Source organism: Trachypithecus francoisi, unplaced genomic scaffold, assembly GCF_009764315.1.
Source record: "Trachypithecus francoisi isolate TF-2019V2 unplaced genomic scaffold, Tfra_2.0 Lachesis_group20, whole genome shotgun sequence".
NCBI lineage: Eukaryota > Metazoa > Chordata > Mammalia > Primates > Cercopithecidae > Trachypithecus > Trachypithecus francoisi.
In genome coordinates, this window is record NW_022681466.1 from 45,880,632 (window position 1) to 45,907,059 (window position 26,428).

The 26,428-nt window shown below is 39.5% G+C and overlaps 1 protein-coding gene across 5 annotated transcripts in view; it reads right to left on the reverse strand.

Annotated features, from left to right (window-relative positions):
• The window catches only part of AP2B1 (adaptor related protein complex 2 subunit beta 1), a 143,185-nt gene that overhangs the window by 85,728 nt on the left and 31,029 nt on the right, over positions 1–26,428 (reverse strand). For all 5 annotated transcript variants that reach the window (XM_033184146.1, XM_033184147.1, XM_033184149.1 and 2 more), the window contains exons 6-12: positions 19,128–19,318; positions 16,883–17,104; positions 16,232–16,352; positions 16,012–16,107; positions 9,558–9,673; positions 5,303–5,468; positions 3,104–3,202 (exon numbers count right to left, since the gene is read on the reverse strand). In XM_033184146.1, the coding sequence (XP_033040037.1) occupies positions 3,104–3,202; positions 5,303–5,468; positions 9,558–9,673; positions 16,012–16,107; positions 16,232–16,352; positions 16,883–17,104; positions 19,128–19,318 (1,011 nt within the window). The remainder of the gene's footprint in view (positions 1–3,103; positions 3,203–5,302; positions 5,469–9,557; positions 9,674–16,011; positions 16,108–16,231; positions 16,353–16,882; positions 17,105–19,127; positions 19,319–26,428) is intronic.

Genomic DNA, 26,428 nt, shown 5'->3' on the forward strand with positions numbered 1-26,428 from the left:
TATGATAACTTCTCAGACTTAATTAATTAATTAGACAGAAAAAATAATTGGACAGAAAAAGCAAGCCTTCAGGCAGGCTCTGTGGCTCACACCTGTAATCCCAGCACTGTGGGAGGCCAAGGCAGGAGGATCACTTCAGGTCAGGAGTTTGAGACCAGCCTGGTCAACATGGTGAAACCCCATCTCTACGGAAAATAAAAAAAAAAATTAGCTGGGCGTGGTGGCATGCACCTATAATCCCAGCTACTCAGGAAGTTGAGGTAGGAGAATTGTTTGAACCTGGGAGGTGGAGGTTGCAGTGAGCCGAGATCATGCCACTGCACTCCAGCCTGGGTGACAGAGCTAGACTCAATACTGAAAAAAGGCAAGCCTTGAGAAATTGCTTATTATTTATAGTACGAAATAATCATCCACAAAGACCTCAAAACTAGCAAACACACATATACATATGGGCTTATGGTCAATAGTGCTTCAGGCATGGAATATGTATTCTCCAAGTCATTCTTAACCTTCAGACTAGAGGAAGCATAGCACAGTGGACAAGACCATGGACCTTAGAGCCAGATATATCTGAGTCTGAGTTCTAGCTCTGCCCCACAATAATTAGGCCTCTCTGAGTTTCCTCATCTATAAAAACAGAAATAGTTTACTAACTCTTGCTAGGATTAAATGAGTTTCTAGCCTGTCCTGTTCTAGGAAGCTTATGAAAATTGCATCTAAGGCTAAATAGCATTAATTGAAAACTAGAGTCAGGAAACTGCATGCCACAATGGCCTACACAGTTTCCATGGGAGATGGCTAAATGTGATTCTAAGGTTTCAAACAACCAATATGGAAAAGAAAGCTCATCGGGCATGCTACATTGATAAACAGAAAAATCCAAAACTTGTCAGGAATTTGATGGGGCTTCACAAAGAAGAAAACATAATAATGACTCTGATAACAAGCTAACAACAGATCCAAATTGGGTAGTTTCCCATGACGACTGTTATTACTACAGACTGATAGTATTTGCGTAATTTAGTAAAAGCAATTTTATTAGGGGTCAAAAACAATGCAGTACAGGTATCCAGATGTCTATTAATAAGGCTTGATTCAGAGGTGAATTTCAGACTATCTGTAAGAAGAGCACTACCTTGTATCCTTTAAGCAATCCTTCCTAAATACTTTATCTCAGTCAAATTTTGATAAATACTTAAGAGGTAATGAGACTGAGTTTGAAATCTGGCCAGAATGCGTAATACAGCTCTCCTATGGTGCCTGTTACATACAAACACATAGGCCTTAACAGACAATGATGATAGGGTTGAGAACTTGTGAAAACAGATGAAACTACCAAACATACTTGCTTGGATATTTACAGTAAGCAGAGAAGAAGGCCAAAATTCTCTTTAGAAATTGTTTTGACCGAATGTGAGCTGCTCTAATTCTATCATTCTATGTGACCACTTATAGCAAGCTTGTCCAACCTGGGGCCACATGTGACCCAAATCAAATTCGTAAACTTTCTTAAAACTTTATGAGATTCTTTTGCAATTTTTTTTTTTGGCTCATCAGCTATTGTGAGTGTGTTTTATGCGTGGCCCAAAACAATTCTCAATTCTTCTTCCAATGTGGCCCAGGGAAGCCAAAACACTGGACACCCCTGACTTAGGAGTTTAAAATTAAAACATGAAACAGAGTGCAAAAAATAAAAAAAAAGTGGGGGGGTGGGAGGAATAAAGAAATTGTTTTGGCCGGGCGCGGTGGCTCAAGCCTGTAATCCCAGCACTTTGGGAGGCCGAGATGGGCGGATCACGAGGTCAGGAGATCGAGACCATCCTGGCTAACACAGTGAAACCCCGTCTCTACTAAAAAAATACAAAAAACTAGCCGGGCGAGGTGGCGGGCGCCTGTAGTCCCAGCTACTCGAGAGGCTGAGGCAGGAGAATGGCGTGAACCAGGGAGGCGGAGCTTGCAGTGAGCTGAGATCTGGCCACTGCACTCCAGTCCGGGCGACAGAGCGAGACTCCGTCTCAAAAAAAAAAAAAAAAAAAAGAAATTGTTTTGAATTCATCTTAGAGATTTAAATGGGTTAATCAAGGATCCAGACACAGGAAATCAGAACACTCAATTCAATACTAATACTAACCACTGATGCTTATAAATTGCTTTGCTTCAGGCAGAGGAAGATGCTTAAGAAAGTTTTCAAAATACTTCAAAATAGCTTGTACAAATAAATTATTTTAAAGTTGTACAAGCTCATACAAACAAATTTTTTAAAGTTGTAAAATTAGTAACAGGAAAAATTATGGCTCAGAACTAGGCAAAGTACTATGAAAGGGTTTTAAATTTTGATTACGCACCAGTATAAAGGGATGAGAAAGAGAGAAAAATGGTAAACTGGATATCTGAATCATATTCCATTTGCAGACACACATCTGAACCCTGACAGCCTGCTAAAATGCCAGCCTGTTAGCAAATCCAATTAAGAACATTACTAAATCATGAATAGACTGATGATCATTATACCAGTTATACTAGAAAACCTAATTATTTTGATTTCTGTGGATCTAATATAATGACCCGATCTTTAAGGCCAGCTGCCACTTTCCTGAGATCAGAATCCATCTAAACTTCTTTTCTTCTGACCAAAAAAATCAAATAATTCCAAGGAGATCCAAATATATCAAATAATTCAAGGAAGCAGCATAAGCACTTAATTTCCAAGAGAAAGGCAAACACTGTGGAAGGTAGAACAATGCATGAAACTTTGCTGAGGCATCTTCTATCTCCACATGGTACTTTCATTTGAAAGCTCAAATGAAGTCACAGGTACTATCAGACCATGTCATTTTCCTCTAAGTATGTCCTTCACTAAACTAAGAGTCTAGTTTTCATGAATTATGAAAAGTGGATTCAGTCAACTCATTTAAAAGCCATACAATTAGCTACAATTCAGCTGAACGAGTTAAAAGGCATTGTTTTAATATTTTAACAAGATCTAAAGGCCATACCTCCTTCAAATAAAACTTCCCCAAACGAATCCCCTAGGAAGAGTTTCATAATTTCCTACAATTTGAAACAAGACAAATCAACATCTCTCTTTTTCCAGATTTCTTACCTGTGTTGCCAAACTCAAAACCTGCTGGACTAGCTCCTGTGTTTCTGATGGTTTCTTGAGAAACAGCTTCACTATGGCGGTAAGCAGAGTGAGTTGCACCTAAACAGACATAATTTGTGATAGAGTGAAAGAACGGCACTGGCATTACTCCCTGCCATCATCTCCAAGGTGGTGTTTCCCCAACTATGAATTACTATGGAGCCTTTCTGATTTTGGTTAAGAGACAAAAGGCTGAAACTTAATCAATATCAACAAGAGCGGTCAAAAGTATTTGTGGGAAATACAAAGGTATTCAACTGAAAACTCTATCCTTTTATCCTCAAAATGCATTTTTGGCACAAAATATTGCTTGTTTCTAAGCCAGATAGTTACCTGTGTTTATTATTATTACTATTATTATTTTGAGACAAGGTCTCTCTCTATTGCCCAGGCTGCACATTCATAGCTCATTATAGCCTCAAACTCTTGGACTCAAGCAATCCTCCTGCCTCAGCTTCCCAAGTAGCTAGGACTACAGGTGCAAGCCACTACATCTAATTTTTTTTTAATTTTTGTATTGTTTGTAGAGAGGTAGTCTTGCAATGTTGCCAGGGCTGGTCTCATACTCCTGGCTGGAAGCAATTCTCCTGCATCAGTCTTCCAAAATGCTGTCATTACAGGCGTGAGTAACTGAGCCTGGCTTACATTTCTTAAAGTATATGTTAACATACTGATGGTGATAATATTGGCTCTTGAGCAAGTCTTTATTTACTTCTACCAAAAGCTACAATTTGGGGGGAATTATGGAATCATCTGTCATACTGGGGCAAGAGCCAGGACAGTAGAATTATGTCAGATTACAGCCTATTAGGAGTTGGCTGCTAAACCACAAAGCTATTGACTTGTACATACTCCTTGAATTAGGTCTATTAAAATTGCTATGGTAGATTACACGCATAATTTTCTTTTTGCTTTGAGTACAAATGCCAAGAAAAAAGGGCTTAATAATTTATCGGCCTCCTGGTCCCGTGGCTCTAATTTTGGTAGGTGAAAGTGAGAAACAGTCTCAGAATTTTCATTCAAAGACAATCTTTTCAAACCTCACCGCAGCCTCAAGTGAAAAATCCCTGCTGTAATGAGCCACAGCCATTACTAACAGAAAAGTGTAGTCATTCTTAGGTGACAGAAAACAAAAAAGTAGTGGTAACTACTGCTCTAAGCTAGTGGTTGTCAAAGTGCGGTTCTAGATTAACAGCAGCATCAGCATCACCTTGAACCTTGTAAAACATACAAATACTTAGGCACATCTCAGATCTACTGAGTCAGACACTGTCAGTGTGAAGCCCAGCAACATGTGCTTTAAAAAGCCCTCCAGGAGTTAATAATGCTCACTGAAGTTTGAGAACTACTGGTCTGAGTTATGTAGGTTTTTAACACTAGAAATCAGTAAAACTGGCACAGTGGCTCACACCTGTGATCCCAGCACTTTGGGAGGCTGAGGTGGGTGGATCACCTAAAGTCAGGAGTTCAAGACCAGCCGGGCCAACATGGTGAACCCTTGTCTCTAGTAAAAATACAAAAAATTATCCGGGAGTGATGGTGGATGCCTGTAATCTCAGCTACTTGGGAGGCTGAGGCAGGAGAATTGCTTGAACCTAGGAGGCAGAGGTTGCAGTGAGCCAAGATCCTGCCACTGCACTCCAGTCTTGGCAACAAAGTGAAACTGTCTCAAAAAAAAAAAAAAAAAAAATTCCGTAAAACTGGCCAGGCGCAGTGGCCCATGCCCATAATCCCAGCACTTTGGGAGGCCGAGATGGGTGGATCACCTAAGGTCAGGAGTTCAAGACCAGCCTGACCAACATGGTGAAACCCTGTCTCCACTAAAAATATAAAAATTAGCCAGGTGTGGTGGTGCACACCTGTAATCTCAGCTACTGGGGAGGCTGAAGCAGAATTGCTTGAACCTAGGAGGCAGAGGTTGCAGTGAGCCAAGACTCTGCCACTGCATTCCAGCCTGGACAACAGAGCAAGACTCTGTCTCAAAAACAAAAACAAAAACAAAAAATCAGTAAAACTGAAAAGGGACATCCCTGTTGGGAGAAAAATGAACATACTATATATAAATACAGACAAAGAAGAAACTGCCTATAACCTTTGCTTTCTCTGAAATCTCCCCAAAGACATCTAAAACTACTAGGAAAACAAGAGACAAGAACTTACCTGGGTGCTTTCATCGTGAAAACCCTCCAGGAAGCTTTCTAGTAACTCATCTGCATTGTCAATTCTTTCAGCATACTCTCCCACGATCCAAATCATAGCTGCTCGAGCATCTGGCTCATCCAGCGAGTCTAAGTTCTCACACAGAGTGGCAATGATACTTTCATACCTGATGTGAAAAAAACGAACTATGGTTATTGAGGGTAAAACTAAGAACTATATTTAAAAGTGAAGGCTAAAGGCAAAACCACAAACAAGGAACCCTAAACCAAACCACCAAACTGTAAAAGCTTTTAGTCAAGAGAACGTACAGGTTTTAAGTCAGAAGATTTTAATGCCTTAAATTTCCCTTCAATTATTTTTTAAGATCTAGACCTTAAAACCTTTATAAAAATTCATCAGATGTTCTTTTGTTTTGTTTTTTGAGACAGGGTCTCACTCTGTCACCCAGGCTAGAGTGCAGTGGCATAATCACAGCTCACTGTAACCTCAAACTCCTGGGCTCAAGCGATCCTCCCTCCTGAGTCGCCAGGACTACAATTGGATTTTTTTTTTTTTTTTTTGAGACGGAGTCTGGCTCTGCCGCCCAGGCTGGAGTGCAGTGGCCAGATCTCAGCTCACTGCAAGCTCTGCTTCCCAGGTTTACACCATTCTCCTGCCTCAGCCTCCCGAGTAGCTGGGACTATAGGTGCCCGCCACCTCGCCCAGATAGTTTTTTGTATTTTTTAGTGGAGACGGGGTTTCACCGTGTTAGCCAGGATGGTCTCGATCTCCTGACCTCGTGATCCGCCTGTCTCGGCCTCCCAAAGTGCTGGGATTACAGGTTTGAGCCACCGTGCCCGGCCCAGGACTACAATTGAATGCCACCACACTCAGCTAACTTTAAAATTTTTTTTGGTAGAGATGGGGGTCTTGCTATGTTGACAAGCTGGTCTCAAACTTGTGGCCTCAAGTGATCCTCTCACCTTGGTCTCCCAAAGTGATGAAATTACAGGTGTGAGCCACACTGCCATCTGTTATTTTTACAAGGAAAAATTAACCTGTGTAAGATAATACCACTACCTTGTATTTGTAACAATCTTTCATATATGTAGATTAGAAAATTTTCCTATTGTTCCATTTTGCCTTCACGGTAGAGAGGAACAGAAATTCCACTTTATTTTTAGGCAAATGAAGTTAGACAACAACAGTATCCAGACGAGAAATGGTAAATCTGTCCCTTAATCCACTTATCTCTCCTTTTTATAAAAGAGATCTTTCTTTATGTTAGTTCTTCTAAAGGTACCTGCACTAATGACTTATTTCTCCAAAGAAAGAAGTAATTCAAATACTTATTTTTATGTATCTATTGCTCTCTCAGGCTTACCATGTTGAATCCATCTCCTTGGCTAATGTAGTTTTAACCATTAGAATGACTCTGTATAATAAATTAGATGTGGACAACTAAATAGTACACTTAACTAAGTATCTGCCTACTTCTACTGATTAAACCAGGCTCTTGATTGCTTTCTTTTTTTTTTTTTTTGAGACGGAGTCTCACTCTGTCGCCCAGGCTAGAGTGCTGTGGCCGGATCTCAGCTCACTGCAAGCTCCGCCTCCCGGGTTCACGCCATTCTCCTGCCTCAGCCTCCCGAGTAGCTGGGACTACAGGCGCCCGCCACCTCGCCCGGCTAATTTTTTATATTTTTTAGTAGAGACGGGGTTTCACCGTGTTAGCCAGGATGGTCTCGATCTCCTGACCTCGTGATCCGCCCGTCTCGGCCTCCCAAAGTGCTGGGATTACAGGCTTGAGCCACCGCGCCCAGCCTTGATTGCTTTCTTAAAAGTAAACCATCCTAACTCCTTATTAACCACAAACCAGAAATGGACACATTTCTCTACCAATCACATTCAGATACACATCTTCACCCTCAATCAATAAGTAAGTTTAAATGTCAGGCACAGTGGCATAGGCCTGTAATCCTAGCTACTAGAGAGGCTGAGGCAAGAGGATCACTTAAGTCCAGGAGTCTGTGTCCAGCCTGGGCAACACAGTGAGATCCTGTCTGAAAACAAACAAAAAAAAGTTAATTAAAAAAAGTTTAGGCTGGGCATGGTGGCTCACGTCCATAATCCTAGCACTTTGGGAGGCCGAGGTGGGTGGATCACTTGAGGTCAGGAGCTCAGTGATGGTCAGCCTGGCCAATATGGTGAAACCCTGTCTCTACTAGAAAGACAAAAATTAGCCAGGTGTGGTGGCAGGCACCTGTAAATCCAGCTACTCGGGAGACTGAGGCAGGAGAATCTTTGAACCCGGGAGGTAGAGGTTGCAGTGAGCTGAGATCACGCTACTGCACTCCAGCCTGAGCGACAGAGTGAGAGTCTGTCTCACAAAAAAAAAAAAAAAAAAGTTTAGAGACTGACCCTCTTCTTTATTGGGAGAGTAGTCAAAAAGTATGTGGTTCTCTTTCCAAAAGAACTATTTCTAAAATTTTAAAAAATATACACAATGCTTGATAAACCACTACTTTGCCAAAATATATCTACTAATTCTTGAGCCCACCACTAAGCTAACTTACTACAAGCTGCTTCATTTAACATTATCTTCAAAGACAATCAGAAGCGGGCCGGGCATGGTGGCTCATGCTTGTAATCCCACCACTTTGGGAGGCCGAGGTAGATGGATCACCTGAACTCAGGAGCTCGAGACCAGCCTGGCCGGTGAAACCCTGTATCTACTAAAAATACAAAAATGAACCGGACATGGTGGCATGCACCTGTAATCACGGCTACTTGGGAGGCTGAGGCAGGAGAATCACTTGAACCTAGGAGGTGGAGGTTGCAGTGAGCTGAGATCACACCACTGCACTCAGCTGGGCAATAGAGTGAGACTCTGTCTTAAAAAAAAAAAAGACAGGGCCGGGCGCGGTGGCTCAAGCCTGTAATCCCAGCACTTTGGGAGGCCGAGACGGGCGGATCACGAGGTCAGCAGATCGAGACCATCCTGGCTAACACGGTGAAACCCCGTCTCTACTAAAAAAAATACAAAAAATTAGCCGGGCGAGATGGCGGGCGCCTGTAGTCCCAGCTACTCGGGAGGCTGAGGCGAGAGAATGGCGTAAACCCAGGAGGCGGAGCTTGCAGTGAGCTGAGATCCGGCCACTGCACTCCAGCCTGGGCGACAGAGCGAGACTCCGTCTCAAAAAAAAAAAAAAAAAAAAAAAAATACAATCAGCTGGGCGCGGTGGCTCAAGCCTGTAATCCCAGCACTTTGGGAGGCCGAGACGGGTGGATCACGAGGTCAGGAGATCGAGACCATCCTGGCTAACCCGGTGAAACCCCGTCTCTACTAAAAAATACAAAAAACTAGCTGGGCGAGGTGGTGGGCGCCTGTAGTCCCAGCTACCAGGAGGCTGAGGCAGGAGAATGGCATAAACCCGGGAGGCGGAGCTTGCAGTGAGCTGAGATCGGGCCACTGCACTCCAGCCTGGGCGACAGAGCGAAACTCCGTCTCAAAAAAAAAAAAAAGACAATCAGAAGCTTTAGCACAATGTATCTCTATGAGTGTAGGGCAAAATGAGATTTAAGATGCTTACAAAACCTGCTCTTATTTCATTTTCAGATTCCTTAATTACTTGTTTTCAAAAATCAAATCTAAAAAAGTATTTTTGCTGCATATACTGAGGTCTCAATCTGAAAAACTTGTGAAGTGACAATGTAGTTTTTTTTAATATCTGTACGACAGTAACTAAAATACTTCAGAAAAGGCATGAGACTGATAATCTGTTATATGTTCTGTAATTCTCCACAATGTAGTAGGTAACATGCAAAGTGAATAGCAGAGCTGTTACCTTCCTGGCTTTTATAGTAGGGTGCTATATATCATCCAAACTTATACATTTCTGAGAAGAAAAGGTACACCATCATTAATTATGTCTGGATAACAGGTATAAACTGAGAGTATGCCTAAACAACCTAGAATATAGATATCCTATTTAACAGTAACTTTGCCATCAAAGAATCTGGTTAACTTTAAAATATGTCAATAGACAATGCATATTCAGACAGAGCTTCAATTCTTCCTAAAGAAAGCAAGCAGAGTGAAAACTCAGGTTTTAATCCCTGTGCTAACCATTTCATGTTTCCAATTTTTAATAAAGTATCCTATTATGACCAGGAACTTTCAAAAGAGTAATTCTTACCTAGGCAATTTCAAAGTGCCTTACTTAAACATTTCCTAAGTAACTTGAGAAACAGGGCTAAAAGTATTTGGACATACTTGTTGGGGTATTTGCGGAAGATGTCCCTGATGACAACAATTGCTTCTTGGACCACATAATTCACTTTGGTCTGGATTAGATCAAGCAATGTGCTTACACAGCGCTCTGCAGATTGCTGGGAAGAATACAAAAAATGAGAAGTCAGATGATCTATGCGATAACACCACCTCAACATAAAAATTTTGAAACATGCAGGTGCATCAACTAAACTAAACTAAAAGATCAGGCACTTAATTGGACCAAGCTACACTAGAGGCTAGATACCAAGCTATATGATACAGTTTCATTCATTATTTGAATGGATAGATGAATCAGTTCAAATGAATCCTTTGAATACAAACAAAAGGATGTTCCTCATGATGTATACACATTTGAAAAACATTTTATGTCAGGGATATTAATTTTCAAAGAAAATTATCATCTCAACCATACTGCTTTAGTTTAAAAAAAAAAAAAAACACTACCAAGGCTGAGTGGCATGGCGCATGCCTGTAATCCCAACATTTTGGGAGGTCGAGGCGGGTGGATCACCTGCGGTCAGGAGTTTGCGACCAGCCTGACTAACATGGTAAAACCCTGTCTCTACTAAGTACAAAAAAATTAGCCAGGCATGATGGCGCATGCCTGTAGTCTGAGCTACTTGGGAGGCTGAGACAGGAGAATTGCTTGCACCTGGGAGGCAGAGGTTGCAGTGAGCCAAGATCGAGCCATTATACTCCAGCCTGGGCAACAAGAGCGAAATTCGTCTCAAAACAAACAAACAAACAAACAAACAAAAGGCCAGGTGCTGTGGCTCATGCCTGTAATCCCATCACTAGCACTTTGGGAGGCTGAGGCAGCTGGATCATGAGGTCAGGAGTTCAAGACCAGCCTGGCCAAGATGGTGAACCCCTGTCTCTACTAAAAATACACAAATTAGCCGGGCGTGGTGGCAGGTGCTTGTAATCCCAGCTACTTGGGAGCCTGAAGTAGAAAACTGCTTGAATCCAGGAGGCAGAGGTTGCAGTCAGCCGAGATCGCACCACTACACTCCAGCCTGGTTGACAGAGCGAGACTCCATCTCAAAACAACAACAACAACAAAAAACTACCATTATAGCCAGGTGCAGTGGCTCGTGCCTGTAATCCCAGCACTTTGCGGGGCGAGAGGTGGGTGCATTACCTTAAGTCAGGAGTTCCAGACCAGCTTGGCCAACATGGTGAAACCCCATCTCTACTAAAATTACAAAAATTAGCCAGGCGTGGTCACACATTCCTGTAATCCCATCTACTTGGGATGCTGAGGCAGAAGAACTGCTCGAGCCTGGGAGACAGAGGTTGCAGTGAGCCGAGATCGTGCCACTGCACTACAGCCTGGCTGACAGAGCGAGACTACGCCCCCACCCCCACCAAAAAAAACTACCATGACAGTAGTATGGCAGAGGAGTAGGAGTGACATCCAATCACTGTATATACAAAAAGTCCAGAAACAGAGAAACACACACACCCATCTTGGACAGCCAGGAGATAGAAATAAGAAGAATAAGTCATCATAGGAGGAAAGAATAAGAATTAAAGAATAAGCCAAAGTAGGAGGTCTTTAACTGAAGTTCATGGATGAGTGGAGATAGTAGAGGGTGTCTTTAAACCTATTGAAATGAAATTGCCCAATTTTGTAGGACCTGTCAAGCATATTTTCCAGTGAGTAGGTCTACAACTTCCATTACATTTTCAAAGTCACACGTGATCCAAAAAACTCCAAAGTACTGTAGTACTCGACAATTTACCAATTTTGGGGCTATGAAACTTAAAAGTCTATGGCATTAGATAAACAACAATTTTCCATAGCCTACAAGTAATCTATAAAATGGAGTTTTATCTGTTAATCTTTTATTAATGAAGATAATATGAGAGAACACAAGTGAAAAAACAAATGTGCAGAAACTATAAGTGATCATTTTTTAAAGAGAGAGATACCAGAACAGAGATCCTAAAAGTCAAGGACCAGCCTATCATATATTACAATGTACTATAATGGGTCACCCCATTATGTGCCTCCTGATAAGATATAACAGGAAGTACAGAGAATCCCTAATAGGTATTCTTACTAAAAATTCTGAACAAGAAAATTACCAAGCCTCTAGATTTAATTATCTAAAGAGGATGGAGGAATAGATAGAATAGTATCACTAAGATACAACCAGCCAAATCCAGACTCTGGGAAATTCTATAAGCCTAATGACCCAGTTCCTTCAATACCTGGCACCAAAATAAGTAAGTAAAAAGGCTTAAGAGACATATTATTCAAATGCAATGTGCAGACCTGAGATACGGTCTCACTCTGTTGCCCAGGCTGGAATGCAGTGGCATGATCTTGGCTCACTGCAACCTCTGTCTCCCAGGTTCAAGTGTTTCTCCTGCCTCAGCCTCCCGAGTAGCTGGGATTACAGGTGTGCACCACCACGCCTGGCTAATTTTTGTATTTTGAGTAGAGATAGGGGTTCACCGTGTTGGCCAAGCTGGTCTCGAACTCCTGGCCTCAAGTGATCTGCCCACCTCGGCCTCCCAAAGTGCTAGGGTTACAGGTGTGAGCCACTGCGCCCGGCCTAGACCATATTTAGATTTTCATTTGCACAAACAAATTGTAAAAAAGACGTTTTTACATAATTAGGGACAATTGAACATGGACTGAGTATTCAATAAAATTAAGAATTATTGTTAGTTGCTGGGCATGGTAATGTGATAATATATTTTTTAAAGTATCTTGTCTCTTAGATATACACACTGAACTACTTGAGTAAGATGATATATGGGACTTGTATTAGCATCCCACCCACCTGAAGGAAGAGGAAGAGGGAGAAGATAAAACAGAAACAGTAACATCAGTATTTGTTCAAGATGGGTGATAACTACACAAGATCTCATTATTCAGTTTTACTTTATTGTATACCTGAAAATTTCTGTAATAAAATCTTTAGAAGTGCTATAACAATCTAAACCACTACAAGCAATTTAATAAAAATAAAATTGCACCTTGAGATCATTTATATGAAGTCATATATAGGACGGTTCTGTTGTACCATGAAATGATTCTGCAGTCTCTTTTTTTTTTTTTTTTTTTGAGACAGTCTCGCTCTGTCACCAGGCTCAGTGCAGTGGCGCAATCTCGGCTCACTGCAACCTCCAGCCTCCTGAGTAGCTGGGATTACAAGTATGGGCCACCAAGCCCAGCTAATTTTTGTGTTTTTAGTACAGACAGGGTTTCATCATGTTGACCAGATGGTCTCAATCTCCTGACCTCGTGATCCACCCACCTCGGCCTCCCAAAGTGCTGGAATTACAGGTGTTAGCCACCGCGTCCGGCCGATTCTGCAGTCTTTTACGTAGTTTCGTCCTTCTTCTGATTCTATTTATGTTCTCTATTTTATTCATTTTCAGCTACTAACTCCTTTGCTGTTGTTGCAACAGCAAAACAGTTGGAAAAATTTAAATATGCTATATTTATTAATATTATAATTGTTATATTAATAAATTATGTAGTATGTAGAATATGGGCCACTGTAAGCATTGAATTACCATAAATTAATAATACAAGTAAGTGCTTAGCACAGTGCTTGATATAAAGTTCATATTTAGTAAATCCTTAGTATTATCATTAAAATGAATGCAAATAAAAGTATGTTCTTCATGATGTATAACATTTGAAAAACATTTATGTCAGGGATATTAATTTTCAAAGAAAATTATCATCTCAACCATACTGCTTTTGATTAAAAAAAAACAAACAAACTACTGTTAAAGCAGTATGGCAGAGGAACAGAAGTAAACATCCAATCATTGTATAAACAAAAAGTCCAGAAACAGAAAAACACATCCAAAATTCAGTATATGATAAAGACAACATTTCATAACAGTAAGGAAAGAACAACGTGTTCCGGCGTTTGATCCACTCTACTCATATCTTTCACTAAAATTATTTCCCAGTTGATTAAAATTGAGGAAAAAAAACTGACTGAGAAAAGCTGATACAAAAATCTAAACTTCTGTGAATCAAGAAAGCAAAAGAAATCTAAAGGACAACAAACTGAGAAAACAAATGCTAACTAAAAGAAGGGTTAACATCCCAATTACAAAAGACTTTAAAACAACAATGTGGAAAAGATAACATATCGGAAAAAGGTGCACAGGACATGAGTGAGCAAGTCCCAAATGGCTAATAAGCATAACTGTTACGAAAAAATGTTCACTTCAACTAGAGTTCAAAGATTTAGCTGCAAGGATACTCCTTACACCAACATTTGGAAAAAGAGTAGAAACAACTTTAAGGTCCTATAATAAGGGATAAAGTTACAAATTCAGTAAGTTATCAAGTAATCACACATTATGTCTATAAACCAGAAACTAAAGATGACATAAATTTTTCTTTATAACGTGGATCAATGTCCATGATACAGCATGCAAAAAAAAAAAAAAAAAAAAAAAAGTAGAGTATAAAACAAAGTAAATAAATAGCATTTGTGGAATGATTTCATTTTTATTAAAAAATACATCTTTGTATGGAACACTATATAAACAAGGATATAAAATGACATCTACCAGATCACGTCCACTGCATATCTGAGAGGGTGAAACAGAGGTGGGGGAAGCGGGGTGCTCTATTTTTTGTTTAACTTATTCTATAATTTAATATAACAAACAAATATGGTTTTCCTAATAGGAAAAATATGTATTTTGTCTTTAAGAATGACACACAAACCAATATTTTATTCTAATATATAAAAATTAGAAACAGTAAACACAAAAAAAACAGAAGACTAGGAAGTGAAGAACTCCCGGTCTTAACCTAATGCCTTAACCTCTCCCCTTTTTAAAACTGAAAAGGACCAGGAGAATGTTTACCCCTGAAAGAAACAGGCAAAAGTTACTGAACAAAAAATAGTACTATAGGATTGCTTTTTCAGTGCTATTTATTTGCTCAACAGCTTGTTGCTTCCCAAAGCTATACAGAAAGTTCATTACAATTCTTAGGCTGCTGATTCTTGTCCCATGGATGAGTTAGTGCAAACAGGCAAATCATAGCCTCTCCTGGCCCAATTAACTGTTTGGCTTGGCAACTCTGTCAAACTGAAACCAAACTGAAAATCTTCATGGCTGAAACAGTTATAGGAAAAGTTCTAAGGTAAATCCGGGTAATCTGAGATGAGAGCACTAGATAAGACAGGATTCCTGAAGGGTGACCTTAAGTTTCCTGAGAAAGTTCATTCTTCACATCCTGTCATACTCCCACCAAAGCACGCTTAGTCAAAGGAAAAAGTGAAAGTCATCAGAAGTCTTTTCTAGAAGACTATGGAGAACCTTTCCATTAGTCACAATACATGACTAACAGCCCTGAGGAATCTAGATGCTTTGAGAACACTTTCTAGTAATTCCAGGGCTAGAAAGTCTCTTAACTTCAGAATAAGATATAATTTTTGTATTACTGTTTATAGCTTTGTCAGAGAGGTCATAAGACAATGGCAGTCTCATAGAAGAGATGGCTATGTACACTAGTGAAGAGAACAAAACCACCTTACTCTTAGGCTACCAAAATCTCTCTGAAAATTATCTATATTAATACTAAGTAGACGGCTAGTAAGATATGTTAATGTAAAAAGAAAAGAAAAACAAGTTGTGATGTGTGGTGATAGTGGTAATAAAAAGGATGTAACGTATCAAGATCCAATAAAAAGACTTTCCCATTTCTCCAATGAAGAGAAACAAGCATATTAAATATCTGAATCAAGTGAGCTAGCAGAACCAGGAATAGAACCCAGGATCAGCTAACTTCTTGCTGTAACAGCCAGTCTACTAAATGATTTATCAACAGAAACTATATAAAGCAGCACTAAATTGAAAAAAACAAGGAAGGCCATTTAGTAGCAGGTATTTCATAGAAGATCCTCTGACACACATCTGCCTCCTTTGTTGCTATAAAGTACTGGTTAGGCTGGGCATGGTGGCTCAGGCCTGTAATCTCAGCACTTTGGGAGGCCGAGATGGGCAGATCACGAGGTCAGGAGATCGAGACCATCCTGGCTAATATAGTGAAACCTCGTCTCTACTAAAAATACAAAGATTTAGCCAGGCGTGGTGGTGGGCGCCTGTAGTCCCAGCTACTCGGGAAGCTGAGGCAGGAGAATGGCGTGAACCCGGGAGGCGGAGCTTGCAGTGGGCCGAGATCACGCCACCGCACTCCAGCCTGGGCGACAGAGCGAGACTGTGTCTCAAAAAAAAAAAAAAAAAATTATTCTCTCTGAGAAGAGAGTCTAGGTAGGGAAGGGAGGAACCAGAGACAGCTGCTTTCCATCAAAAATTATTTAACATTTAAATGGTGTACTTTATTATTTTGATAAATTTAAAAATTATTTTAAAGAAAAAAGTGAAGAGAACTCTCAGAATCCCCAATACATGATCCTAACTACCATCAGACACTTGCCTCCACCTTGATGGCACACCGTCCAATGGCCCGCACAGCTTTTCGAACAAAGTCAACATCTACCTCTGTGGCATATTCCTTCAGTTCTGCCAGAACCTGTTAAATAGAGGAAGTGGTTAATCATTAAGGATTCTCAAATAGCAATATCACAGCCTAGCTTCTTTAAGCCCAGACCTTAAGAGCTAAATCATTATCAACTTGAGTCTGCATAAAGTCTGACCTGAGCAATGTTGGCTTGAGATGCCAAACGAATCATGATGTCCAACTTCTCTAGTTTAACATAGATGGGATCATTGTACTTCACAAAGAAGACTTTGATTTCCTGCTTCAAGATTTCAGGCCTAGGGTACACAGAAACAGAAGAAAGGAAGGTGAAGGCATATACTGATACACCCTTCTGAGACTGTATTAATACCTAATCTGTGCCTCTCTGCTCTCCTCTCGCTCCACTCAGGAAAAAAAAAAAAATGCATAAACTTCCTCTATATGCCTCTATTCTTATCAGTTCCACTTGGCAGATTATTTTTATCCTTTTTAAGCATCAGGGCACACGTTGCCATGAAGTACTGCTAAAAGAATAACAATCTGGCTCTAAACTACAACCTGAACCATATCAACCAGGCACTAGACAGTGTATCAGAAAGAGACCCTTCAGAAAACAAACTGGACTGTGGAGCAACACATGGCATTTATTATAGAAATACTGTGATATCAACTGTTAGCCTCCTGGTGCTAGGCAAGCAAGTTGTTCTGCCATATAACATTTTCATTTCCATATATTAAAAAGAGATTAACACTAGCCTAATTAACATTAACATTATTAAGCTTAATGCAAAATCACACTTTAATCAACACTTCACTATTTTCCAACCTTTTCTGGACAATTAAGTTGATGTTCCTCAGGGCGACATACTGCACTTCTGGCTCCCCAGACAGCAAAGTGACAAGTGGAGGGGCTAATTTCTTCAGCAGCATATTGTAGTAGTCAGAATCCTTAGGTAACAATTCTAGAAACTTCATTAGGACTTTTACTGCTGAAAGCACCACTGCTGAGTTGGCATGGGATAGCCGGGGAGTTACCCGCTCACATATGCTGAGGGCAAAGAATGAAAATTAATATCATGAATTATAATTTCTTTGCTGAATTCATTCTATAAGGGAATAGGTCAGAGTTTAATGTCCCAAGTATCAAAAAATTCAAGAATTAGTTAGAAAAGTCAAAGCTCCATGCTTAGGTAAAATTGGGATCCGACAATGCAGAAGCCTCATTCTCAGCAAACTACAGGCAGAGCAGAGACATCAGAAGACTTCAGAAAACCAGCAATAAGGGATGTTCAAACTGGAAAGAAACTAGCATTACCCAAGACACTTGAGCTCACACCATTTACCTTCTTGTTTTATAGTCCTCTTTGTCTCCCCATACTATGTTAGGGCTCCCTGCCTCTCAGCCCATTTCTACTCAACCTATAGGAAGTCAAATTAAGCATTCTGAGAGTTATTTCATAGGAAGAGCCAGCAACCCAGTTATGGCTGAAGATTTCATTGTAAGATACAGAAGGAGGCAGGTTGGTAGGGAAAACAATCCAACCTCCTGTCTTGAGAATAATGAGAATAAGGGACTCTCTGAAAAGGGTTTGTTTTTTAAATAGCAGGACACCACTACTATATTTTCCCATCTCCCCCCTCTCCCAGCCCCTGCCACCTACACTTACATGCCTCATAAAATGGTAGATATTTAATTATCTGTTGAGGGTTCTTTAGAAATTAATCCAATTTTGATAGCTTGGGCAACATGAGTAGCTAACTTACTGTATTAAAGAAACAAGATAAATAGGCGGTGTTTCTCTTTTCCTCCTATTCCTAACTTCCTTTGGATCTTTATACAAATGCCACCTTCTCAGTGAGGCCTTCCCTGGCCATCCTTTAAAAATAAAATACAACCCTTCACCCCTAAATGCCCAGCATTTCTTAGATTTCTTCTCTACTTTACTTTCTTGTTAGTACTTATCACCATCTCACATATTACATATTAAACTATCTATACATATTATATATTATACTATCTATACATGTTATATATTCCTACCCCCAACCTTCAGAATAAGTGATCTCAGAGGGCCATGACTTTGTTCATTGTTGTATCCTCAGGGCCTAGGAACACTACCTAGCACATAGTATGCGCTTAATAAATATCTGCTGAGTGAATGAATGAATGTGATGTCAATGGCCAACAGAAGAAAACAAAATTCTCAGTAATTTCCAGACTGTATTTGTACTTTCAATGATGGAAGAAACTATCAGAGTGAGCTTTAGTTCAGTCTAGAGGGACAATTTCCCAGATAAGTGAAGATCACTTACATTCTAGTAGCTTGGAAATCAGCTTCAGCCAGACCAGTTCTTATCTACCATAATTAAAATATACCAACTTTAATGAAGAGTCAACATTTCTTCAGAAGTACTTTGCCTAGTACAGTGCCTGCATATACAAAATGCTCAATAAAAATTAGGGATAATTCCAACTTTGTAAACTAAAGTGTATGTATGTGTAGATGAAATTTAGTAGTCAATATCTAATAACCAAAGAAAATTTGCAACATTACATGGTAACAGGCCGAGCAGAACAATCTAGGTGTGCCTTCTAAAATCTTCAAATTCAGACTGACATTGTTTCCATATCTAATGGAAAGCAGGATATATTTTGCTGACTTTAACATACTCTCTCTCATACTGAATTATACATACAGGTCAGTTCGATAACTAATATGAAGCTACTTTCTATGTATCTAATAGAATGAAAAATCTGTCACTCCAAAGAGAGATACTCAATAATCTTTGCTGGCCAAATGGCCAAGAACTGTTGCATGGGAGATGTAAGAAAATGAGAAAGATTTTAGCAGAAGTAACTGTATGAAAAACATACATTTCTTAGAAACAGTTTTGCATAGTTTATTCCACCACCTAAAATATTCCTAAATCCAATGAGAAAATACCTTGGAGATAGCAACATCTACCCCAGAAGCCACTAACCTTCCTCAACTGATTTATTGCAATAGCAGACTCTAGAACTTACAGAATCAGGCAAGACTATTAGAAAGTAGCCAGGAAAACAGACTGACCTCTGAGCCTCCCGATCATCTTTAGGGTTGTAATTAGACAGGCAGTCCAGGATGAAAATCTGGCCCCATTCAGTGCACTCATTTAGGGCTGTCAGCAGCTTATTAATGTTCTGCGGGTTCAGATCAAGTAAGTTGCTGTTTGGGTGAGACTCACTGATTTCAGATAATGCTGCTACGGCATTAGCCACCACCTGGAAAAGAAGGGGATATGACCTTGATTCACCAAGAACAGTACAGCTACAGACAAACACTTAATCAGCCTTCTCTGGATCACTTCATGGATCTCAGTTCATAACCATTCCTGAACATTCTACCTAGTCAGGTAGAAACAAATAAACCACTTCAAAACATATATTAAACCACCAATGATATTATATATAGTGGTAAGGCAACCCAGAATTAAAACAATTCATATATTAGCAGAGTCACACATTATTTAATAGTAAAACATACATTAACCATGTTAACGGCACTCAAAACTTTCAAAATCAAGACATATGAACAGCATATGAAAAAGGGCGAAGTCTAAATATGAAATACGTACATTAGGCAACAGAGAGAAAAATTTAGGCCAAATAATTGTATAGTTGTGTAGCTGTATGGGTTTGGGGGAAGTGACACCATCAATCATGCCACGAGTCTTAGAGTAAGAATATGTGGGCCTGAGACCCTAGTTCACTAGTATACAACGCTGAGAGAATGTGTAATCTCTGTGAAACTCAGTTTTTTCATCTGAAAATGAGATAATTTAGTCCACCTCACAGATTAGTTTCAGTCTGAGGATAAAACCAGATGACATATGTGTAAGTGCTTTCTACAAAGTCTTATGTAAATTTAAGGTGGTTGGTTATATTACCATAATTCATCAAGTGTAAGCTACAGTTTTTCACATTAACATCTTTGAAACTGGGTTGCATTTTATAATCAATGGCCTGTCAGTTCAATAGGAAGCATTTTTCTTTCTTGGTAATACAGAAAATAATAATACATCTTATAATCAGTGGCATTAAAGATTCAAAGAAATACAGTATTTCAAATGTATCCTTCTTTCTGAGTAGGGTAAATGAAAAATTGCTACTCTGTTTTTTTTTTTTGAGACAGTCTTGCTCTGTTGCCCAGGTTGATGTGTGATGGCATATCTTGGCTCACTGTAACCTTCGTCTACCCAGTTCAAGGGATTTTCCCACCTCAGCCTCCCAAGTAGCTGGGACGACAGGTGCACACCACCATGCCCAGCTAATTATTGTATTTTTAGTAGAAATGGGGTTTTGCCATGTTGGCCAGGCTGGTCTTGAACCCCTGACCTCAGGTGATCTGCCCACCTCAGACTCCCAAAGTGATGGGATTACAGGTGTGAGCCACCATGCCCGGCTGAAAATTGCTACCTTACACTAGAAAGTACACTTGTATCCTGAAAGTACACTTGCTCACCAGGCAGCGCTCTCAGTTTTCCTGGTCCGTAAGCCAAGTTTCTCTTACTCTTCAATGAAAACTTAAAATAAACCAGTCGCACTGAATCTAAAGTAGCTAAAGAAAAAGACTGACTTTGAGACAGCAACTGGGTGGCTAGAGTGTACAGGACAACTCACTTGTCAATGTTATACTGTTTCTTTGGAATTCTGTACTATGAACATATATTGTTTAGTTTTAAAAATAAACTTTAAAAATAATAGACTGAAACTAAGATTTACTTCCTCTTCCTCCAGAGTCTTCTCTAGACAATAATATCACAAAGTACAAATCCAACCCTTACAATAACTGCCTTGACTCGCCTGTCTACTAAGACACAGGTGTGCTTCTTTCATTTGAACTATTACTTTGATTTAGAACTGTTAACACAACTATGGGTAACACTTCTCCTGACAGAAAATTGGCATTTCTCTTAGGAAATACTGACACAAAGAGAACGATGGTCTTTTAACTACCATTTCAGAAAAATTAGAGTTTCCAAGAAAAAAATTGCATTTTTTTAAAGAGACAGGGTCTCACTCTGTTGCCCAGGCCGGAATGCAGTGGCACTGATCACAGCTCACTGTAATCTCAAATTCCTGGACTCAAGTGATCCTTCCACCTCAGACTCCTGAGTAGCTACGACTACAGGCTTGCACCACCACACCCGGTCAAGTTTCTTAATTACTTTTTTAGAGATGGGGTCTGGCTATATTGGCTATCACAGATCTGGGAATCCATTTAGCTGCAGGAAGAAAAGTCAACACTTTATCAAAATTACAAATTAATTCTATGAAATCTACAACGGAAGAACATCTAAAGTCATTTAAAAGTTGCAAAAATACTAAAAAAAAAAAAAATGCATACATACAAAATACTATATATTGTGGCCCTGTACAAGTAAATTAACTTAAGACCATGTTTTGCAGTGAGGCTCCCAGTTGCTGACTAAAGATTAGCAAAGTGAGGCTGAATATAAATACTCTCCAAGTATAAGCTGGCTGGGCGTGGTGGCTCATGCCTATAATCCCAACACTTTGGAAGGCCGAGGTGGGTGGATTACTTAGGTCACGAGTTCGAGACCAGCCTGGCCAACATGGTGAAACCTTGTCTCTACTAAAAATACAAAAAATTAACCGGGCATGGTGGTGTGTGCCTGTATTTCTGGCTACTCAGGAGGCTGAGGCAGGAGAATTGCTTGAACCTGGGAGGTGAAGGTTGCAGTGAGTGAAGATCACGCCACTGCACTCTAGCTAGGGTGACAGAGCGAGACTCCATCTCAAAAATAAAATAAATAAATAAATATTCTCCAAGTATGAATGAGACATGATAGCAGACAGCTTCAGCAATTATATATATTGGAAAGATTCTCAAAAATGTAAAACTAGTTAGTTCTTACTGAAGTCCCTTAATAAAAACTTGAGAAATGAAGAATTGTATGATTATCATTTTGTTAGCAAGGGAAGAAACATAATGACTATAATCTAGCGATTGATTTTAGTATTCACATTATCTGTATAATCTTCAGATTATCCCAGCATATGATTTTATCTAGAAGATACATGTCTAGAGAATGTGATTTATTTAACAAATATACTTACAAAAATATCCATTATTATGTAAAGGATAATGATGCCACAAATGCAATCATCTCAAGCTATACTTTGGTGATCAGAACAAAGATGCTAAGATGAAAAATCAAAGACTCACTTGGTAAATATGGTTACAGATATACTATTTTATTCTTGTTAAGACAAATCAGGAAAACTTATCTAGCCCGCCCACTGGATGGTAACATGTGTGAGGCTCTTTTCTGACTTAATTTTTGTTTGCTAACTCTATCATCAAGCATGAGAAAAGCCATAAAGAGAGAAATAATAATCCCTTCTATGTGCTTCACGTGCAGGGAAGATATTTTATTTCCCTTGCACAATGTACTTAGTTGACCTTACTATAGTCTAAAGGATCAAAGTATCATATCAGAAGTCCAGATGCCTGTTTTGATCTATAGATGCCAACACACGCCCAGTCTTGGTTACCAGTTGTCTGAAATAAATTACCACTTATGTCAGTGAAACTCTTCTTATTTTTAAAAAAACAAAAAGATTAAATATAAGGTCTAGTAATAGGAAACACAGACAAAGAAAACGAGAGAATGGGGAGAATTAAAAACAGCAATGGGAAGAAAAAGAACAGAAGGATACTAAACAGAATGAGCAATTAGAAATCCTCTGTTATTATAGGCAACTAGAAATTAAACCAAGTGTATAATGCACCTAATGAAGTGTATGGTCTGATGTTTAAACAGGCAACTGCCACTTACCATCACATTAAAACAAGAAACGAAATGGTGAAAAGTCTGTCTAACTTAAGGATCCAGAAAGATCAGATTAGAGGATTGTTTAGCAAAGCCTGGAAAGAAAAAGAGATCACTGCCAAATAGTGACCGTCCAGAGGAGATGCTATCCTATCCCTCTATACCGAAACTCTAATGTTTCTCTAAAATTTCTTGAAGTTCCTTCCATCCTATCTCTACACTTTCATCTCCCAATCTCCACAGTCAGACTGTTACATTTTCAGCAATATACTGAGGCAGGCTCACCAGGCAGCGCTCTCAGTTTTCCTGGTCCGTAAGCCAAGTTTCTCTTACTCTTCAATGAAAACTTAAAATAAACCAGTCGCACTGAATCTAAAGTAGCTAAAGAAAAAGACTGACTTTGAGACAGCAACTGGGTGGCTAGAGTGTACAGGACAACTCACTTGTCAATGTTTATACTGTTTCTTTGGAATTCTGTACTATGAACATATATTGTTTAGTTTTAAAAATAAACTTTAAAAATAATAGACTGAAACTTAAGATTTACTTCCTCTTCCTCCAGAGTCTTCTCTAGACAATAATATCACAAAGTACAAATCCAACCCTTACAATAACTGCCTTGACTCGCCTGTCTACTAAGACACAGGTGTGCTTCTTTCATTTGAACTATTACTTTGATTTAGAACTGTTAACACAACTATGGGTAACACTTCTCCTGACAGAAAATTGGCATTTCTCTTAGGAAATACTGACACAAAGAGAACGATGGTCTTTTAACTACCATTTCAGAAAAATTAGAGTTTCCAAGAAAAAAAATTGCATTTTTTTAAAGAGACAGGGTCTCACTCTGTTGCCCAGGCCGGAATGCAGTGGCACTGATCACAGCTCACTGTAATCTCAAATTCCTGGACTCAAGTGATCCTTCCACCTCAGACTCCTGAGTAGCTACGACTACAGGCTTGCACCACCACACCCAGTCAAGTTTCTTAATTACTTTTTTAGAGATGGGGTCTGGCTATATTGCCCAGGCTGGTCTTGAACTCCTGGTCTCAAGTAATCCTCCCAGTTTGGCCTCCTAAAGTGCTGGGATTACAGATGTGAGCCACCATACCCAGTCAAAAAAGGGAGTTTCTAGAGAAAGTTTTGCTTTAAAAATTAATTTTTAAATAGAATTTCCTTGGGGTTTGTTTGGTTGGTTGGTTTCAAGAGACAGGGTCTTGCCTGTCACCCAGGCTAGAGTGTAGTGGCATAATCATATAGTTCACTGTAATCTTGAACTAGCAGATGGGACCACAGTGCATGCCACCATGCCTGGCTAATTTTTTTTTTTTTTTTGGTAGAGACGGGGTCTCCCTATGTTGTCCAGGCTGGTCTCAAATTCCTGGCCTCATGCAGTCCTCCCACCTTGGACTCCCAAAGTGCTGAGATTACAGGTGTGAGCCACCATACGGTACCTGGCCTACAAATATGGTTTCTTAAGAGAGCTTCCTCAGCACAAGTTGATTTATAAAAAGTTGGCATCTAGATTACAAAGGGACACATCTGCAGCATTAAAAAAATAAATCCTTGGCCGGGCACGGTGGTTCACACCTGTAATTCCAGCACTTTGGGAGGCTGAAACAGGTGGATCACTTGAGGCCAGAAGCTGGGATCAGCCTGGCCAACATGGCGAAACCCTGTCTCTAATTAAAATACCAAAAATTAGCCAGGCATGGTGGTGCATACCTGTAATCCCAGCTACTTGGGAGGCTGAGGCACGAGAATCACTTGAACATGGGATGCAGAGGATGCAGTGAGCCAAGATCACACCATTGCACTCCAGCCTGGACAACAGAATGAGACTATGTCTCCAAAAAAAATAAAAATAACAATAAAAATAAAAAACTAAAAAAAAAATCCTTTATTCATCTTGTCTCCCAATTACGGTAAATTCTATTCTTGGGGAGATTGCAACTAAACATTCCCCACCCCTCACATCTCCTCAAAGAGCTAACCCAATTATGTATACTTTACAGATACAGATATTAAACACAAACATATATATTAAAGCAGCATATGTAGATGTGTAAAATCATACTCAATCCTAGACAAATCTTTCTCTGCCTTAATTACAGACCTCTCTGCAATATGATTATTTCCTTACGGACTTGTGGAGTCTGCTGTTTTTTTTTTTTTTTTTTTTAATAGAAACAGGGTCTCGCTATGTTGCCCAGGCTGCTCTCAAACCCCTGGCCTCAGGCAATCTTCCTACCTTGGCTTCCCAAAGTGCTAATACTACAGGTGTGAACCACCATACTCAGCCTGAATTTTTAAAGATAAGCAATTTGTATTTTTACTTATATTACACTAACAGAATGAGTTTTACAGAGATAAAAACTGGAATAGCTAAAATGTATTGGACATTTACTTTGTGCTATTAATCCTCATAACAACTCTGAAGTAGCTGCTACTAAAAGCCACCTATTACAGGTAACAAAACTGGCTTAGAGAAGCTCAGTGACTTGCTTAGGGTCAACACAGCCAGAAAGGGATTCCTGCTTGAATCTGAACTCAAAGTCTGCATCTGATTCCAGTGTCTGAGTACTAATACTTGGTCTCCAGCATTTATAGAGCTTCCAAGACTTGTGAACTTCAACTAAGGGAAGGGAAAGATTCAGAGTAGGGGAGGATAATATAATCCAAGCATTATTTCCAGCAAAGGTGACATGTAGATTTATATACAAGGAGAAAAATGTATCCTACTTTATATATTTCAGAGATAATCATATCCTGACAGTACTTAAAGAGGCAAAGATTTACTACCTAGCTATAAAATATGATTTATGATCTATACCTGTCTTATATGCAGCAGTTGAGGATAATAAAGTTGACCTCATTTTGTTAAAGAAGGAGTGAGCTGGTACAGTAGGTATGGTTAGAATAAAAATGACCCTGTAAAAAAAAGACTCTCAAAGGAAATCTAGATTTAAACTGCGAGTGGAATATCACACACATAAGCTCACTTATGAGGAATCTCTCACCCATTTCCCTGTCCCTTTAAATGATTTTTCACCCTGCACTCTAATTTCACTCATTTTCGTGGCCTTGGAACCTAAGAAACTTACCACTTTCCAGTTCAGTGACTTCTTCCTGTTAAGTAAATTACTACTTACAGGACTTTGACTTCCAGCAATGACCTTCAAGGTCACACACTATGAACAGATTTATGCCTCAGTTTTTCTGCTCAATTTACAATTATTTTGGCTGGTATCCCTGAAGACTTGAACAAAGTGAAAGTAGAATAACTGACTAAAATTATTATGAGGAAATACACAGGTGGTTTACATATTTTTGTTCTCTTCTAAATTAGCAATGGTTTAAAATATTGCTATCTCCTTTATAGAATGACCTCAAATGCCATGTGAGGCACAGGACAACATATTTGTTCTGAGAGTTTCAGTCATTATTATCTCCGCAAGGAGACAATGACTGCAGTACCAGTCAAATAAGTACAACTTAGAGCTTATACTTTAATCCAAAACACTGTCTAGAATGC